This window comes from Gymnoscopelus microlampas (assembly GCF_963454915.1).
Source record: "Gymnoscopelus microlampas genome assembly, chromosome: 16".
In the NCBI taxonomy this organism is placed as follows: domain Eukaryota; kingdom Metazoa; phylum Chordata; class Actinopteri; order Myctophiformes; family Myctophidae; genus Gymnoscopelus; species Gymnoscopelus microlampas.
In genome coordinates, this window is record NC_139953.1 from 1,599,637 (window position 1) to 1,619,531 (window position 19,895).

The 19,895-nt window shown below is 41.1% G+C and overlaps 2 protein-coding genes across 4 annotated transcripts in view; both read right to left on the reverse strand.

The window, feature by feature from the left end:
- Nucleotides 1–19,895, reverse strand: part of LOC311062582 (uncharacterized protein) — a gene marked incomplete at both ends in the record, with an annotated part of 94,774 nt that overhangs the window by 16,749 nt on the left and 58,130 nt on the right. The gene's annotated exons all lie outside the window — the stretch shown is intronic.
- The window catches only part of tnfaip2a (tumor necrosis factor, alpha-induced protein 2a), a 29,405-nt gene continuing 23,254 nt past the window's right edge, over nt 13,745–19,895 (reverse strand). For all 3 annotated transcript variants that reach the window (XM_084082509.1, XM_084082507.1, XM_084082508.1), the window contains exons 14-15: nt 15,169–15,290; nt 13,745–14,769 (exon numbers count right to left, since the gene is read on the reverse strand). In XM_084082509.1, the coding sequence (XP_083938635.1) occupies nt 14,619–14,769; nt 15,169–15,290 (273 nt within the window). In that variant the 3' untranslated portion in view covers nt 13,745–14,618. The remainder of the gene's footprint in view (nt 14,770–15,168; nt 15,291–19,895) is intronic.

The window sequence follows — 19,895 nt, forward strand, 5'->3', positions numbered from 1 at the left end:
GCTCCCTTCAGACAACGCTTGACTCTGTTGCTCCTTTAAGAAAGAGGGTAATAAAGCAACAGAGGCTAGCCCCATGGTATAACTCTGGAACTAAAAATCTCAAGCGAACGTCACGTAAGCTTGAAAGGATATGGCGTTCAACCAAACAGAAAGAATCCTGTATAGCCTGGCAGAACAGCCTTAAAATATATAGGAAGGCTCTCTGCAATGCCAGAGCCACCTATTATTCTTCTCTAATAGAGGAAAACAAAAACAACCATAGGTTCCTTTTTGACACTCTAGCCAAATTGACAAAAAGTCATGACTCTACTGATCCGCGTATTCCTATATCCCTTAACAGCAATGATTTCATGAATTTTTTCAATGGTAAAATCAATACTATCAGAGATAGTATTGATAACCTACTACTCTCAGCCCCTACCGGACCGCCCTCCGACGTAATATCCCCAGAAGTGGCTGTACGACACAGTGTATATTTGGACAGTTTCTCCCCGGTCGAGCTCTCCGAATTCACTTTAATGATCACATCTTCCAAACCAACGACCTGTCTCTTGGATCCAGTCCTGACTAGATTGCTTAAAGAGGTCCTGACCCCGGTTGGTTCATCCCTACTCGATATGATCAATATGTCTCTGGTGACGGGCTACGTACCACAGTCCTTTAAGGTAGCTGTCATCAAACCCCTCCTCAAGAAGCCTACTCTCGACTCAGGCATTTTGGCTAACTATAGACCTATATCGAACCTCCCATTTCTCTCTAAAATCCTTGAGAAAGCAGTCGCCAAGCAGCTATGTGTCTTTTTACATAACAACAAGCTATTTGAAGCTTTTCAGTCAGGATTCAGAGCACACCATAGCACTGAGACGGCATTGGTGAAGGTCACAAATGACCTCCTGATTGTATCCGATAATAACCTTCTCTCTGTACTGGTTCTGTTGGACCTCAGTGCTGCATTTGATACTATTGATCACCATATTTTGTTGCAGAGACTTGAGCATCTGGTTGGCATTAAGGGTGCTGCATTGAACTGGTTTGAGTCCTATCTGTCTGACAGATTTCAATTTGTAAACGTTAACGATACACCTTCACTACGCGAAAAGGTTAAATACGGAGTCCCACAAGGCTCTGTACTTGGACCAATACTATTTACTCTATATATGCTTCCTTTAGGTGAGATATTTAGGAAACACTCTATACATTTCCATTGCTATGCAGATGATACACAATTATATCTAACAATGAAGCCAGATGAAACAGATCAACTGGCTAAACTTCAAGCATGTCTTATAGACATCAAGAGTTGGATGACCCGTAATTACCTACTCCTCAACTCGGACAAAACTGAAGTTATTGTACTTGGCCCTAAGCACCTCAGAGATAAATTAGCCGATGAGAATTTTACCCTAGATGGTATTACCTTGACCTCCAGGGCCACTGTAAAGAATCTGGGAGTCACATTTGACCAAGACATGTCCTTTCAGTCCCACATAAAACAAATTTTAAGAAATGCCTTTTTTCACCTGCGTAATATTGCAAAAGTTAGGCACATTCTGTCCCAAAATGATGCAGAAAAACTTGTCCACGCATTTGTTACTTCTAGGCTGGACTATTGCAACGCTCTACTATCAGGCTGCCCAAGTAAGTCCCTAAATAGCCTGCAGCTTGTCCAGAATGCCGCTGCGCGCATACTGACAGGAACCAGAAGAAGAGATCATATCACTCCCCCCCCCCCTTCTCCTCTCGTCCTCTCTCTTCTCGTTCTCCCTTTGGTTGTGTGGGTTTGTGTCCCAATGGTACAATCGTAATTAACCCTGTACGGATTCACGCTCTAGTAAGGCCTGCCACTAATTCTACAACCGGGGACCCGCTCCCCGGAGTTTCTTTTATTTCCCACGTCGCAGGTCCATGGACTGTCACTACGGACCCCCAGCTGCGGCTCAAGACTGTGACTGCGGACCGGGCCTCTCCATGGAGCACGACCGTGGATTTCTACTACACTGCACTATACCACTATACTATATATACTGTATATTATCTTAACGTTCTTATATTATACAACCCATTTTACAATGCATTGTAACACAACCTGCTTATAGCACTGTAAAATTATAGTTATAAGAAATAATTTATGATCAATAATAATCATATCATATTTATTGTAATTAATCACACTTACTTTAATGCATTCATTTATAGTTGTGATTATAATATCCTGTCCTACATTATAGTTAAAAGAAATACTTTATGATCAATAATAATATCATATTTATTATCATCACTACGTGTCTTTACTTGGTCCTGTAATTAAAGTAAAAATAGTAAAAAATAAATAGCATTAAATTATGCAATAAAATGTGTTATGATTATTTCTATAAAGCATTGTGAGCATTATACTACACAGTTCTTATAACGGTATTTATAGTCGCACATGCGCGCACACACAAACAGTAAACACACACACACACACACACACACACACACACACACCCGACGTGGCGAAATTAGCAATCAAATAATCATATAATATGTTAAATAATAACATATTCTATGATTATATGTTTACGTTAGTTTAATAGTATATTAAAACTTAATGAAACGGCACTTTAATAGCAGGAACATGTATTATTATTATTATTATTATTATTTACGCGGCTGTCGGCCATGACAATTTTTCAACGCCAATCAGAATCCACTAACAACTGACGTAGGAGGCAGAGAAATGAAGGGGCGGCGTTTCCATCTAAAGTCCCTTGCAGATCGCTTGGACGCCTCCGAAGCGCAGAGGCCAGCGCCTGGCAGGGCGTTAGAGAGAACTCACCAACGCTCTGGTCCAGGGCTAGTGTTTACCAACCTGCAGTGTTAGGATGGATGTCCATATCAACGTCAATGTCCAGCAGTTTGTTTTGTGTGTCCAGCAGAGTTTCTAGTGTCTCTATCTCTCTCTGGAAGAGGTTGCACGTCCACTCTGCGGCCGCACTGAGGCGCTCCAACACAAACACTCTGACATGAAGCTTCAGCTGCTGTTTGTCCAAAACACACAATATCTCCTCTCCCACCGACGTCATGTGTTCATTGATCGACCGCCGTAAACACTCTATTTGACACGTTGGACGAGACATTTCTCTCACTTCCTCCTTTGTTGCAATATTATAAAAAAGAGACATTGTATCATGAGTGAAACAGCTGTCAGTCAATCATTATATGATGATAGCCTTAGGAGTAACTTTTTTATATTTTTGGGACATTATACAGTCAATATAAGTAAATCATTATATGATGATAGCCTTAGGAGTAACTTTTCAAACGCAAAAGTAGTGGTGAATTAGGCAAATGGATATTTATTGTATATTTAGACGGCATGTTTCCTTTAAAGTTTAGTTTAGCAACTGTTTTCGCCAGATTTAATTTCTGCTGTTTCGTGTTGTGCAAACAAAGGTGTTTTGCAAAATAACAAAATGTCCCAAAAATATAAAAAAGTTAGTCCTAAGGCTATCATCATATAATGATTTACTTATATTGACTGTATCGACAGCTGTTTCACTCATCTAATATAACAGTTTACTTAGGCTGTCGTGAAAGTGTAATATTTAGAGAAATTCTAAGTTTCAAGCGCTCGCCGCCCAGTGTGGGCGGAGCTATCCGTCTAGGACGTGACGTAGGGTCTAGGGGCGCCCCCGCTCCCCGCTCCCCGCTACTGAAAAACAGGGGGTAAGAAGACCGTTCGCTTCAACAACACCGTGGAGGTGAAGCCAATCTTTGGCGGCCCAATTCCAAACTCCCCCCTAAGCCCTCAAGCCCTGCACCATCATTAGCTTAAGGTAAGTCAGCTGGTAAGTGCCTGAGTGTGGGAGGGTTTAAGGGCTCCAAAAGGGTACAAAAGCAATGGAACAGCCCTTTTTGACGTCCCACGTTACCTTGACGACAGACTGACTGGCCGTGCTTCAGTAATAATAGTAATAAGAAGAAAAATGAGGAATTCATAATTAATTTGATCATTATTCTAGCTAAATTTCATATACATAAATCCAAATTTAGCCATTCCAAACCCTCATTCTTTGTATTTGAGATTGAAGCCAGGCAGTACATTAAAACAATTTATGACTCAAAAAATAAGAAAGCTGCAAGAACTGTCTTTTTGTGTTCACTCTTTAATGTTTTCTGTTAGTAAATCCCCCTGGCTCTGATGATGTTATATAGATGTATTGATAACTTCTTTGTTTGTGTATGTTTGTGTTTGTTCGTTTTGTATTGTCTTGTAATTCATGAGAATATAAATAAAGATTTGTTTATTTTGTCGGCGTCCTCTGGTTACTCCCACTACGCAATGTATTGTGGGCAATTTATTTGCCAAAGTCTCCAAAGGTACTGACTTACGGAAAGGGTGCAGAAAGGGGCGTTCCCGAGCACTCGCTGACTTCAGGCTGACTTTCCGATTTCATTTGGAACAACCCTCAAGCCCTTACGGAGCTCACATGAACGCGCACCCAAGTCAATGAGTCAGTGAGGGGGTGGTTTGGAAGCGAACGGTCTATTACTCTAATGTCGAAACAAGGGGGCGGGGGGTGCGGGTGTACCCGGAAGTTGAGACGCACTGTGATTGGCCAGTAGTCACTTTGAGTGGCAGTTGGGGCAAACGCAGTCAGTGGGTCAAACACAGTCCCCACCAAAAATATTTACGATTCTGTCCCTATCGGTACATAACTCGGACGGCGCTGAGTCGACTAGCAGACCTTCGGCCGGTCGTTGCGGGCACTCGCGCCTGGAGGCGCTCGGGCGCAACTCCTCGGCCTCAAGGTCTGCTGAGTCGGCGCGCCTCCGTCATGGTCCAAAAATATACTTTGTCGGCGAAAAAAAGAAGTCCGCGGATGACTGAAAAAGTTTCACCCCAAGCGGGAGTCGAACCCAGCCTACCAGTGGTAGTGGGTTGGGAGTCTAGTGATTAGCGAGGTGCGCCACTGAGGCCGGTGCCGAAATTGGGTATTTTGGTTGTATTAGAATGTGACGTCCTAACTCTTCTATTGTAGAAGAAAGAGGGCGGGGGCGCCTCGCCCCTTCGGGGCGAGGCTCCCGCCCCCTTGCTTCGACATTAGAGTAATACGCTGTTCGCGGTTTGGAATTGGGCCGGTGAAGCTGTGAAAAGCTACATGCTTCTACTTCCGGTTCCGGGGTAACGTGTTTCACGCATGCGTAATAAAGGATCCACTGTTGCATTAAAGCCTTTCGCCACCTGGTGGAGAGTGTGTGTAACTGTCACTGAATAAATGATTGATTGATTGATAGATAGATAGATAGATAGAAAGATGTCACTGTCACCTATGCCTAATATTATTCATGTTTGAGAATAAACCCAATAATTCTAATGTAATGTCATTCATAATGTAGCCTACCTAATAAAATGTAACGCAAAGTGTTTAAATATAATAATGTAAAATTATGCCCAGTCTTTCATAATCGCAAGGTTATCTATCATTATAATTCTCCTAGCGAGGCTTAAGCTGGCCTTACACAAGACCTTTTCAATCTTAAACGATTTTGACATCTGTTATCGCTCGACACCATCGTACGGCGAAAATAATCCTGGCTGGCACAGAGACTTCCCTTGCGAAATCAGTGGATTTAAGAACTATGAAGGGTGCACCTATAATGAAAGATAAAGATTAATTGAGGATTGATTGTTAAAACATTTACTGGAACTCCAAGAGTCAAGACAGAACGCCTTACAAGACATAGGCCTGTATTGGCCTACATTTGTGATACAGAGATTCAGAGAATAAATCGAAATTTAAGCTATTAGGTGGCATAATTAACTGTAAAGGAGCTGTTTTTCCCCCCTTTCCATATGTGAATAGACTGACCATGTAGCAGAGCCTACCTCCTCATTATCCTACATATATATCCTACATCATACATCCTACATATATATCCTACATATTAACGGAATGTCAGTCTGTCTGAAGTGCTTGGTTCTCCTCAGTGGCTGAAGCAATTGCTCTGCACTTGCACAATGGCCATTCATCATTATCAAATGCCCACCATGAGGAAGCCTGTTTTTCACTTTACCCAAATTCAAGCTGTTTATTAGCCTTTTTTTGTGGTGTTGGAACAGTCCGACCCCCGCTGTGGTGTTCCATACAGTAGCGATCCAGATAAATATCAAACATTTTTGAAAATGGTCTGGGCGGCCCCGACGGTCCTGTGAGCAACTCGGGAGGGATGTGGAGTGTTGTCAAGGCTGGATCAGCATACCAGAGGGCAGGCCTGGCACACAGGCGCTCAGTGGTGGAAAGTAATTAAGTACATGTACTCAAGTACTGTACTTAAATATCATTTTGAGATAATTTTACTATACTGGAGTATTTCCAATTTTCTAAACGTTTACTCCACAAGAAAATACTGTACTGTTACTCCACTACAATTATTTGAAAGTGACTAGTTACTTATCATTATTATTACAAAACATTCATTAACCGCTCATTTTAAAAGTGAAAATGTGTGTGTTTGTGTGTGTGTGTGTGTATGTGTGTGTGTGTGTGTGTGTGTGTGTGTGTGTGTGTGTGTGTGCGAATGAGAAGTATACCAAGAGCTTGTGAATAACTACATTGTATAATAGGCTCTATGCACAGCAGCCATATTGGAAGGAAATTGGGCCGTAAGGGTCCATTTGGTTCCATTTGTTCCATTTGGAACCCCCCAAATGTTTCCAGTGAGCCAACATGCAACAATGTCCTGACTCTGTTTGACCAGAATGAAACAGAGCCGCAATTAGTATCATTGGCAACACCTGTGAAGGAGGTAAGAAGAGAACCAATTTATTTCCAATACGGCTGCTGTGCATAGAGCCTATTGGAACACAGATTTTTTTTTTTTTTTACATTTCCTGAAAAGTAATGGTTTTGGACATACAAGGTTTCCACCCTACAGTGGTGATACTGCCCCAAAGCAATGGTGGAAAAATACTCACATTCTTTACTCAAGTAAAAGTATTGATACTGCAATATAGAAGTTTTCTGTTACAAGTAAAAGGCTTGAATTCAAAATGTAGGCTACTTGAGTAAAAGTACAAAAGTATTGGCATCAAAATGTACTTGTAATTTGTACTTGTAATAACTTGTAATAATGTTTTGTAATAATAATCAAAATCTACAAAGTAATTAGTAACTCAAGTTTTCAAATAATTGTGGTGGAGTAAAAGTATAATATTTGGATCCGAGATGTAGTGGAGTAGAAGTAAAATAATTGAGAAATGGAAATACTTAAGTAAAGTACAAATACCTCAAAATTGTACTTAAGGACAGTACTTAAGTACATGTACTTAGTTACTTTCCACCACTGCCCCAAAGTAAATTGCTGATTAGCTGTGAGTGTGAGTTACACCGCCAGAGGGCAGCAGAGTTCCACAGGGGAATCACATCTAGATTCATTTAGCCAAAAACAAACACACAGGGCAGACACTTTTACCAGTGGTCTAAAGTAACTAAGTACATTTACTCAAGTACTGTGCTTAAGTACAATTTTGAGGTATTTTTACTTTACTGGAGTATCTCCATTTGTCTATACTTATACTTGTACTCCACTACAATTTTTTATTTGAAAACTTTAGTTACTAGTTAATTTGCAGATATAAATTATTACATTATAAAACATACATTAACCATTTCAGCCCTATTGTATACCTAGGCTATTTTCAAACATTTTAGTACTTTTACTTTTGGTACTTTAAGTACATTTTGATACCAATACTTTTGTACTTTTACTCAAGTACATTTTTAATTCCGGACTTTTACTTGTAACAGAGTACTTCTACTTTGCAGTATTGATACTTTTACTTAAGCAAAACAGTTGAGTACTTTTATTTTCCACCACTAGTCCGTCCACATAGGGGCAGGTGTGTGCATGATTAGACACAATGTGCAAACTAACACACAGGGCAGAAACTTTTACAGGTAAATAAGGCTGGATCAGCATTCCAGAGGGCAGGCCTGGCACACAGGCACCAGTGGTGGAAAGTAACTAAGTACATTTACTCAGGTACAGTACAATTTTCCAACTTTTACTTCTACTCCACTACATCTCAGAGGCAAATATTATACTTTTACTCCACTACAATTATTTGAAAGTTACTTTGTAGATTTTGATTATTATCACAAGACATGCATTAACCACTTCCGCCCTATATACATTTTGACCATTTGAAAATAGCAGATCTACAAGCGATGCGACACTTTGTGAACTTGTAGATCTGCTATTTTCGAACAATTTTTATACATTTGAAAACTTGTGAAATGGCACATTCTGCATACTGAGTACTGCATACTGAGACTTTAACTTGTAACAAAGTATTTCTACATTGCAGTATTGATACTTTTACTTAAGTAAAACATAGTACCTTTTCCACCACTGCAGGCGCTTCATACGATGTGGATGAAGTCCTCAGGCTGGACCCAACATAAACACGTGATGCTGAGGCCAGTGGTGAAGAAATACTCTGATTTATTCTATTTCTCTTTATTCTAAAAATGTCGTCTAACAGTTTTATGAAAATCCTATGTTGATACCTCTTATCTCCATATTTTAACTTTTTGTGTTTTTTCGTAAAACACTAAACCATCAAAAGTAGCAGATCTACAAGCTTGAAACATGCGGCGAGGTGACGTGTTTTTAGCTTGTGGATCTGCTAATTTTGCTACTTTTGAATTTTAAAAGTAACAGTTTTGGACACATTGTATGAGGTTTCCACCTGACAGAGGCGATATTATATACAGTATAGCTAAAATCTAAAATGACACAGATGCTTACCCGGTTGTAATGGGTCTTAAAGGGTAAGACCACTTTGGTAGAGGTTTGGGTTGTGTACAGGGCTGGATTAACACCTCACAGTGCCCCTGGGCACCACCAACTGCCAGTGCCCCCCCCCTCATGCGGCGGCGAAGCGCGCGTGCGCGAAAAAAAATTGCGTTTTTTTTTTTCCCCTCTAATCTAGCTAATTTTACACTGTGTTATTCGTATTAGATAACAACAAAATGGGAACAATTTTCGTGAAAAAAAAAAAAAAAAAAAACGAAATAAAGAAAAAAAAAATCTTTTTTTTTTTTTTTTTTTGGGTGCCCCCTGATGCCCAGGGCCCCGGGGCACGTGCCCAAAGTGCCCATATGGTAGATCCGGCCCTGGTTGTGCAGTTACCTTGCCATGATGTAACTCCAAAGGTGGACAAGAAATCAAAAATAATTGCTCCATTGATTAGAAATTGATAATTCAAAATATGCTCCTCATTGACTTACATTGTACGGTAAAACAGCTCTTAAAGTCACTCTTTTAGCACGTAAACAAACACAAACAAAGCTGATTCAGACAATATAGAACATCATCAAACCCAGTACTGTTTTTTTTTTTTTATAAAAATGTGAACTTCCTGTTGATTTTACTATTTGAAGATCCGAATCCGGATCCGCGGATCCAGTCAGGGTTTTCTTCTTAATAAAAATGGTAAAATCAACAGGAAGTTGACATTTTTATTAAAAAAATAAACAGTAGGCCTACTGGGTTTGGTGATGTTCTATATTGTCTGAATCAACTTTGTTTGCATTCGTTTATGGGGTAAAAGAGTGACTTTGAGAGCTGTTTTACTTTACAATGTAAGTCAATGAAGAGCATATTTTGAATTATCAATTTCTAATCAATGGAGCAATTATTTTTGATTTCTTGTCCACCTTTGGAGTTACATCATGGCAAGGTAACTACACAACCCAAACCTCTAACAAAGTGGTCTTGCCCTTTAAAGGGCGACTTCACCCATTTTCAACATATCTTCATAACTATAATTTGTCCTCATTAATGCTCATGATAAACTATTCTTTTCCACTCAGTTTGGTGTCTCAGAGGAGGGCTGTGGACAGTTCAAAAACCTGCCTATCAGTGACTTCATCATTTGGCAAGATTAGTTTTTTTTAATTAAACACAAGAACAATGGCTTCCATTAGGCTAATAGCATGTTAACTTAACAGGAATAGAAAGCATGCAAGTTTCTATTTGCTTAGATTCTGTTATAAGGGCCTGTGTTCACAATTGTACTTGAGTAAAAGTACAAAAGTATGTGAAAATAACAGATCTACAGCATATAAGCTCACAGTGTGTTGCATTGTGATACGTTGTGAGCTTGGTTCCCAAACTTTTTAGCAAACTTTTTAAGACCCAAAAGAGAAGTTAGACGTTTGCCCGAGACCCAAACTAGAGAACATAACAGATCTACAAGCTCACAACGTGGCGCAAAGCTCACAACACGGCGCGAAGCCCACAACGCACAACTTATTATTATTATGTATTTTTAATGGCAATTATTAGATTGATTTCTTTATTAAATACTTTTGAAAATGTTTTTTTTTACTTTTTGAAACATTTTGAAATATATGAATTTATTTCTAAATGTTTAGGAAACGAAATAAAGGGATCATTTACCCATAAAAATTGGTCCACAACCACAAACGGTGGCGCATTGGCGCTGCGCACCAATGCGCAGCGCCAACTCAGGTCACTTTCGCTAAATATAGAACGTTAACGACAAGTGGTTAAGAACATGGGAATAAATGTGTCTTAGCAACTGCGAGCAACTGTCTGCAGTACGGAGCTCTGTTGTGTGTCTGAGGAACATTCCTCACTATAGTTTCAAACAGGCGTTCATAATCTTTACCATGTGTGTGTGTGTGCGTGTGTGTGCGTGTGTGTGTGTGTGTGTGTGTGTGTGTGTGTGTGTGTGTGTGTGTGTGTGTGTGTGTGTGTGTGTGTGTGTGTGTGTGTGTGTGTGTGTGTTAATGTAGTGATGTGCACAATGGTTTTGTGGAAAACTGTTTGGAAAACTTAACCTCTCCATCTGGTTTCCAGGCAACCATGCTTCTCATTGTATACATCATGGCCATGCACAAATAGCTGAAACCATGTCCCATATCGTAGCCTATAGGCACGTGCACAAGTTGGTTGTGAGGGGTCTTCAAATGGCAGGCCACTCCGAAAGGAGGGCCAAACAGTTAAGGTACAAAGGTACTGCTCAATATCAGCTATTATAGGAAGTTGTTTCCTTTACCCATGATTGTTGTCTGCTGTGTTTGACAAGTATGCCAAGATTATTGTATGTAATGTGCCTTATATGCACTTTGTAACTGGCTGTTTTCCCATTATCTGACTGCACTGGCAGTGCTTATGAGTTATATTTAGAGTTATAAAAATGAACTAATCCCTTTCAGATACAAGAAGAGAAAATGAAAGGGGTGTCAAAATGAAACTACCCTGTGGTGGAAGAGGTACTCAGTGGCAGCGGTGTAAAGTAAGCAGTGTATGTACTTAAGTACTGTACTTAAGTTAGAAAAAAATATATTTTTTACTTTACTAGAGTATTTCCAAATTGAAATACTAAATAAAAATTAAAAGAAAAATGTGTTCTTCTCCACTACATCTCAGAGGCAAATATTGTACTTTTTACTCCACTACAATACTTTGAAAACTTAAGTTACTTTGTAGATTTGGATTATCATTACAAAAGATAAATTATCCACTTCAGGCCGATATGTACTTTAGATGATCTACAAGCTCATCTGCTATTTTCAAAAGATTTTTATAGCCTACATCTGAAAACTTGTGAAATATGACATTCTGCATAATGAGTAGCCTACTTTTACTTTTGGTACTGTAAGTATATTTTGACGCAAATACCTTTGTACTTTTCCTCAAGTACATTTTGAATACCGGACTTTTGCTTTTAACAGAGTGTTTCTACATTGTTATATTGATACTTTTACTTAAGTAACACATCTGAGTACTTCTTCCATCACTGCTCAGTGGGAATATTATTATATACAGTATGAAAAACAGACTATTGTAAATAGTAAAATGAAAGTTCATCTTCCCCAGCTCAATGGCGTGTAGCCACGCCCCTCCTCTCTGGTCCCACTTGGAAGAAGACATACAGTAGACCAGTCTGCTCAAGCTCTCTGCACTCACATGATGCACAGGCGTCAGTTCAGAGAGAAATAGGGGGAGGCAAACATAAGTTACCACTTAAGCCCCATTTCCTATAATGACACGCCCAAAATAGGGGATGCCAGGTTGAAAATTATTAATAAATGTATGGTTGCAGAAAATAAAAAACACATATCTATAACATGGGTGTATCTCATGGATTGAGATACACTCAGCATTGACCTGAAATCAGATTAATCTCCAAAAAAGAAAATCAAGCTTGGGGAAGGGGCGTGTCTGATAAAATGAATATCAAATATCTAAATACCGAATCAAGCAACTTAAAAACTGTCTGGGGGAATAAAGTAGGAAGAGTACTATACTATAGTCTGGTTGCCACTAACTAGAACTGCATGCACAATCATTACATACACGCCCTGAGCACTATTATTTGAGATACTTTTCCAGGTTGAAAAAAATGTCATGCATTCTCAAACATTTTCAAAACAAACTGTGGAAATAGCAGATCTACAAGCTCACAATCTTGTCGATCTGCTATTGGAAAGTATTACAATTGTTTTTTTTGTGGCCAACTTTTTATTGAAAGTATTATATTTGTATATTTAAGTAATTTTTATGTCCCAGGCGTCGATGTAAAAAAAAACATTAAATTGATATTATTTGTACCACAATTAATCGTAAAAGAAACATTTCATGATCGTGAGAGACAGCCCTATCAACAACATGATAGTAGATAAAGCAGACTAAGTAGCCAGATAACTATTCCTGAATCTCTGAATGCTATATAGAGTCTGGAACTACACCTCCCGAAATCCAAGGCAGGAAGCCGTCATCTGTTCGTCATTTCCGTTCACGAAAATATATTTTATTTTTGAATTTCCATTTTTGCTAAGCATGCTTATGTATGCTTCGATGATTTTGATTTATATCAGGATACATTTGCGAGATGTCACATCCGCTTTATCGTTTGATAATTTTCAGAGCCTCCATTCGCTAGACTGTATGATGCAAGCATTTGAAAATTGTGGGAGGCAACAGTCTGCCTCGCAAGACTAAAAAACTAGTAACTCACAGTGAACTGAATGAAAGTAAAAATCAAGGAGATAGAACTGAAAGCATGGGTCTTTAGATTTGATGTTAAATGGTTAAATGGTTTTCTATCCTATCCTATTGACTAAGCTACCCAAAGACACTAATAAATAATAAAAAATACATCACATGGATGCAACTGGGACGCATCATCAGTGTTGTAGCCTGGGGTCATAGGGTGTTTTGGGTCTCGCAACATACAACATACACCCTCGCCCAGGTGACCCAGCCAGGGTTGATCAAGCCCCGACTTACGTCCCAGTAGCACCCACGGTCAGTCCTATAGGGAAAGACAGGGCCACTCAGTCCGCTTCTCCGGAAGTACTCTGCCGGGACTCGGGGAGGCTCTGGCACGTGGAGGGACTAGGCACTGTGGGTTGTCTCCTGGCCGGGCTCCTCCTTCGTCTCACCAGGTCCAGGACCTGAGCGCTGCGCCAGATCAGATGCACCGCCCCGATCCAAACATTTCCTTCTGGCGTGATGGTACGTTGGGCCTATACCACTAGATTGGGCCGTCTAATGGTATTAGCTCCGCTTGCGGTATGCTGGAATGGAATGGCCCTCCTAAAGGCCTCACCGCGGGTTTGTTGGGCTTCTTCCTCACGGAAGACACAGCATGGGGCGCTAACCCATACTGCTCCCAATATAGTAAAAACTAAAACAGAACCAGCAATACGTATGAGTCATTTTAATGTTCATATGACATAAGCTTGTGACAAACAATGAAACAGTAAGAATGATAATGCTGATTCATGTTGATACATAGATGAACACGTGACGTCACAACATACAGTATGTTCTGCTCTGTAGGAGGGACAGGGGAACTTGAAAGTCTTACATGAGTAAAAGTAAATATATATTACTTGAAAGTGACTCCAGTAAAAGCCATAGTCATATCACTTAAAGTCTTAAAGGAGTTGTTCACCCCTAGAATTACTTATTTTCTATCAATTACACACCCCATGAAGCCTTGAATTCATGGAGATTGTTTTGTTACATTCCTAAGCCGATAATTTGATCTTTTGGGTGAACTACTCCTTTAAAGTAGCTCACATTAAATGTACTCAAGTATCAAAAGCAAAAGTACAAAGTGCTTTTCATAGTAAACAGCTAAACCATAAATGTGGTTAATCTACTTAACCACTGTCACCCTGGTGTCCCTATTTGGGACACGCCTATAGGTGAATAATTTCACATCTTTTGCTATGCGTGATGAGCTTGTAGATCTGCTATATAGGGCTGAGGTGGTTAAGTACTGTAACAAAGTATAGTATACTTAATCCCTACAGTAAATGCTCTAATAAGCAAAGTTCATAATTTGGACAGACAGACAGACAGACAGACAGACAGACAGACAGACAGGCAGGCAGGCAGGCAGGCAGGCAGGCAGGCAAGCAACCTTTTCAGGCTGCGACCCCCAAAAATAATCATATTTGAACTGGGGACCCCCCACCCAGACAAGCACTTGGAATTGTAGGAGTTGAGGCATTACATTTAGTTTGACTTCCACTTCCACAGATACATATTGTGAAAATGGTACCCACAGGTTGAGAACCCCTGCCTTATTTGACCGTGACTTTGGAAAAGAACGGCAGGCTGTGATTGGTGGAACAGAGCGATGGGCGGATCTCCTCCACACTGAGTTTGATGGATTTGAGGTCAGCGGAGGTCAGGGTGCTTTTGACGGACAGGAGCGCCGACACGTGACGAGCACTGCAACGATAGACCATACAGTAACTACATCTCCCATAATGCTTTGTTGTTTACTGTACATGATACAATAATACACAATAACTACATCTCCCATAATGCTTTGTTGTTTACTGTACAGGATACAATAATACACAGTAACTACATCTCCCAGAATGCCTCGTTGTTTACTGGACAGGATACAATAATACAATAACTACATCTCCCAGAATGCCTTGTTGTTTAAGATGCTACAGCACAGGAGACAATAATAAATAGATATAAAGTTATATTGTAACATACTCTGCCATACAGACTGGACACAATTACATTTGATTTAACGGAGCTTTCACATTTTGTGGTGGATATGGATATTGTCAGACAGACAGACAGACAGACAGACAGACAGACAGACAGACAGACCTGAGGTCAGGGTAGTCTCTGGCCAGCGTAGCGACCTCGAGCTGTATACTTCCAGGATCCTGGAGTTTGACGACCTCTGCCAACCGGGACAAGACCGCAGACACACCTGTCTGTCTGGAGCCCTGAGGACGGACGGACAGACAGACAGACAGACAGACAGACAGACAGACAGACAGACAGACATGTTACACTGGACACTAAACAGTGTGAACATTGTCGCCTGTCAAACCGGGCGTACATATTGCCCGTATTGTGTTCTGATCCAAAAATAGCAGATCTACAAGCGCGTAACGCGGCAAGCTTGGTGCCGCGCTATGAGCTTGTAGATCTGCTATTTTTGATTAGCCAAAGTATAAAATATGGATAAAGGGGTGAAAATGCTTTCGACGCTTCATTAACTAATTTAGCTGGGGACCCCTTGGTATCCCCCCCCCCCCACCCCCACTGTTTACTGTACATATTTTTCTTTTTGATTACTACTGGCTTACTATATTATGTTTTTTGCATATTAGTCTGGTTCCTTATGCTTTGATTTACAATGTTGTCGGATTTTTTGGAATATTTGCAAAACTATACATTTTTGGAAAGGTTATTGTCTAAGGAATCAGAAAATCAATGTTTCCATTTGCCCAGATGTGTATATGGCGGCCATATTGGCAATTACAAAATGGCCACCCTAAAATATACGTGTTTTAATATATCGGCCTCTAAATAAGCTGGAACATTGATTTTAACTCCTTAACCTACATTTTCAGTGTCGAGGAATTCAATGGTGGTAATTATAAAGCTACAAAACTTTACAATATTAACCCGTAGATGCATGACTGAGTCCAAAATGACCAGATGTGGTTGTTTTCTTGCAATATCTTTATAACACAGACTTTGCAGAGGACACTCCTGATGGGAAAGGAACCACCCATGGAACGATCACTGCAGTGTAACAGAAAGTTGATCCTTCTAAAGAACCTATTGCAGAAACTCTGATCATAGGTGATGCAAAGAGTCTATCAGTCACACCCTACCATGTAGACATGCTTCACTGTGACAAGCCAAAACCACAGCTTACCAAAAGGTCAGAACAGTTTGCCATCAGCCAGGGGATCTCAGGATCCTATCAGCTGACACAGCTTGGATGGGTTGTTGCATCTGCTTTATCAATGATGAAAGCAGGAGGAACTTCCAGCAAGATTCCAGGATGGGCAGGATACAACTCACCCACTTGACACAGGTTGGAGCCTTGCCACTACTCCCAGAGGTGGCACACGAGTGGTCAACTCTACTGACTGTGATCATGCAAGCAAATCAGCTGAGGAAGTTGGCAGTTGGGGAAGATCACCCCACAGTCATTACCTTTGACGTGGCTCTCTATGAGAAGGTGGTACAGCTCCTAGATGCCAGACCTAACTTGAAACGGATGGTTGTTCCCAGACTGGGTGAGCTGCATGTCATCATGGCTGCCCTCAGAGCTCTTGGTGCCTCCATGGAGAACTCGGGCATAGATGATGCCTGGGTGGAAGCTGATGTGTATGGTCCTGCCACGGCGAGGCAAATCCTGAAATGCACACACTACAAGCGAGCTCTCCATGCCCATATCTACTCATATATAGCACTCTATGAAATGACTCTGGAGGAGTTCTTCAAGGACAACCCACAACTGGAACAGAGGGAGTAGAAGCTGCCTGCTCTGAGGGGAAAGACATGAAGGCTGAATCCGTGAAGCAAGCAAACAGCACCCTCCTGGAAACCTTGACCACTGCTGAGGCCATCACAGCATTCCAAAAATGGAAGGAACAGAAATCCCAGAATGCGATGTTCAAGGCCATGATGAGGTACCTACATTGGGTGGAAGCAATTCTGTTCTTCGTAGCGGCAAGTCGGAATGCTGACCTGGAACTCCATCTGCAAGCTGGAGAAGCACTGAGCAAACTGTTCTTTGCCATGGACCGAATCAAGTACAAGCGACTCTGGCCAAGATACATCGCAGATATGCATGACTTGAGGACCAATCACCCTCAGACATGGGAGGAACTACGAGCAGGCAATATATCAGTCACCAAAAGTGTCATGCCAGACAAAGATTTTTCCTGGTCACACCAGAACTTTCACGTCTGTCAAAAGAGTTCAAGAGTCAGTTTGACATGGAAGCTGACAGAATCACAGAGCATCATGAGCTTGGGCCAAGTGCAGTCAAGAGGGCACATGGTACAGTCGACAAGATCAAGGAAGCCATACTCAGCCATGGAAACCCCTTTACCACTAAAGGGGACAAGCTGCACAATGTGATCACTAATGCCTACATCCCAGATGAGTATGTACCACAAGTCTTGAATGTTGATATCACCGGACAGAAATTGTATGAAGATTACGTGTCAGAGCGGATCAATGGAGATGTCAGCCTCTGGGCCCCTGTGAAGAAAGTGAACAACAAGATGTTCCTTTCTGGGAACAAGAAGGTTACAGTGAAACTCAGAGACAAATGGAGACCAAGGACCTGTTTGCAAGGCTGATGGTACTTGCCAGGTCAAGCCAAGACATCAACCAGAAAGAGGCCATAGGAAACTATGAATTCACTCTGACACCACGAGCACTGTTTGCTCCTGATGGAACAATTCTGCCATGCCATGACAAGTCCAAGTTAATCCATCAACTTGAGAAGCTGACAAAAGAAGACATGCCCCATGAAGACCAGCCACCTCAAGCTGGAAGTTCTACCCACCAAGATTCAACTGATACAGGATTTACAGACCCCACATCTACTGATCAGCCAAGTCGGAAGATAGCACTGGTGGATGGCATGGTGCTTGTGCAGAAGCTGAGCAAAAAAACAGCGACTGTAGTGACAGTCAAGGATCTGAGTGGCTGCTTCAATGACAGACTGATGCAACTAACAGGAGATTATGATGAAATCATCCTCGTGTTCGACACATACAGGGAAGACTCTCTGAAGAGTGCAACCAGAGATAAACAAAGCTTCTATTCAGTATCAAGTCAGAGATGACACCAACATCAAACACATACCGATGAGCAGGTTCCTCTCCCATGACAAGACGAAGGCTGATCTGACTGACTATCTTGCTACCAAAACTCTAGAGTACAACAGGGGATCCTCCAAGCTGATCATCATTACATTACATTACATTACAGTCATTTAGCAGACGCTTTTATCCAAAGCGACTTACAATAAGTGCATTCAACATAGGTAGGGAACGAAACTACTAATCACCAGAAGTCTTAAGTGCATTTCCTGCAAAAACAAGCAACCAAGAGTATACCTAGCACTAAGGTAAAAGTGCTATATATCAGCTACCTACTTTCTTAAACAGATGAGACAAAATAGCAAAATCAAATGAGCACGAGCTAATACAAAAAGTGTATCGACTAAACAAGATCCAATAAAACAGTACAACAATAAAACAAGAGTTCGTACAACTAGTTAACAACAATCATCACGTCTGCTTCTGGATACACTAGGAGCAACAAAGACCTGGTCTTTGAAGAAAATAACCACAAAGAAGCAGACACACTGCTGATCCACCAGGCTGTGCTGGCTTCACAGCGAAACCCACCTGATGCACAGTTGGTATTTTTCTCCCCAGATAACGGACGTTTTAGTGCTAGTCACAGCAAACTACGACCTCCTGCTGAAGAACACGTCCATTTCTATGGCCTCTGGTGTTGTGCAGATTGAACCACTGTGGCGAGCTCTAGGTAAAGAAAGAGCAAAGGCTTTGCCAGCCTTCCATGCATTCACTGGGGCCGACAACACAGGGAGGTTCTCCCGTATAGGCAAGGCAACCTGGCTGCAGGTCTACCTCAAAACGGATGGAGATATAATCAAAGCTCTGCAGATGCTTTTGGATGAAGCAGAAGTGACGGAAGGAATGCTGTCAACACTGGAGTCCTTTGTATGTGCAGCTTACTCACCCAAGGGTATCAACATCAAGACAATCCCTGAACTGCGATGGCATCTGTTCTGCAAGCACAGGGCAGAAAGTGACAAGCTCCCTCCAACACCTGGAGCTCTGAAGCAGCACATTTTGAGAGTCCATGTCTAAACAAGGGCATGGGCAGAAGCAGCCATTGCTCTGCAGGATCCACAGCTCGATCCCCTGCAAAATGGGTACTTCAAACACTCGGGTGGCATGCTAAAACCAACGACCACAGAGGTCCTCCCATCTCCAAAGGTCCTTGAGATGGTTCAATGCAAGTGCAAATCAGACTGTTCTTCTGGCAGATGTTCCTGCAAAGCTAAGGACTTAGCCTGTACTGAAATGTGTCAGTGCAGCAGCCAGTGCCAGAACGATGATGATTCCCAAGCTGTGACGCACGAAAGTGATGATGATGATGATGATGATGATTATGATGATGCATAGAGTCACAGTTAAAATAAATAAAAAGAACAGTTAGTATCTGACTGACTGCCTGGGCTGTGCTGTTTTTTACCCATATGGTGGATTATGTCAATGGGATGATACAAAAAAATGAAATAATAATGTGCACCATTGGATTCCTTGACCCTGAAAATATAGGTTTAGCAGTTAAAATCAATGTTCCAGCTTATTTAGAGGCCGAGATATTAAAAAACTTACATTTTAGGATGGCCATTTTGTAATTGCCAATATGGCCACCATTTACACATCTGGGCAAAAGGAAACATTGATTTTCTGATTCCTTAGACAATAACCTTTCCAAAAATGTATAGTTTTGCAAATCTTCAAAAAAAATCG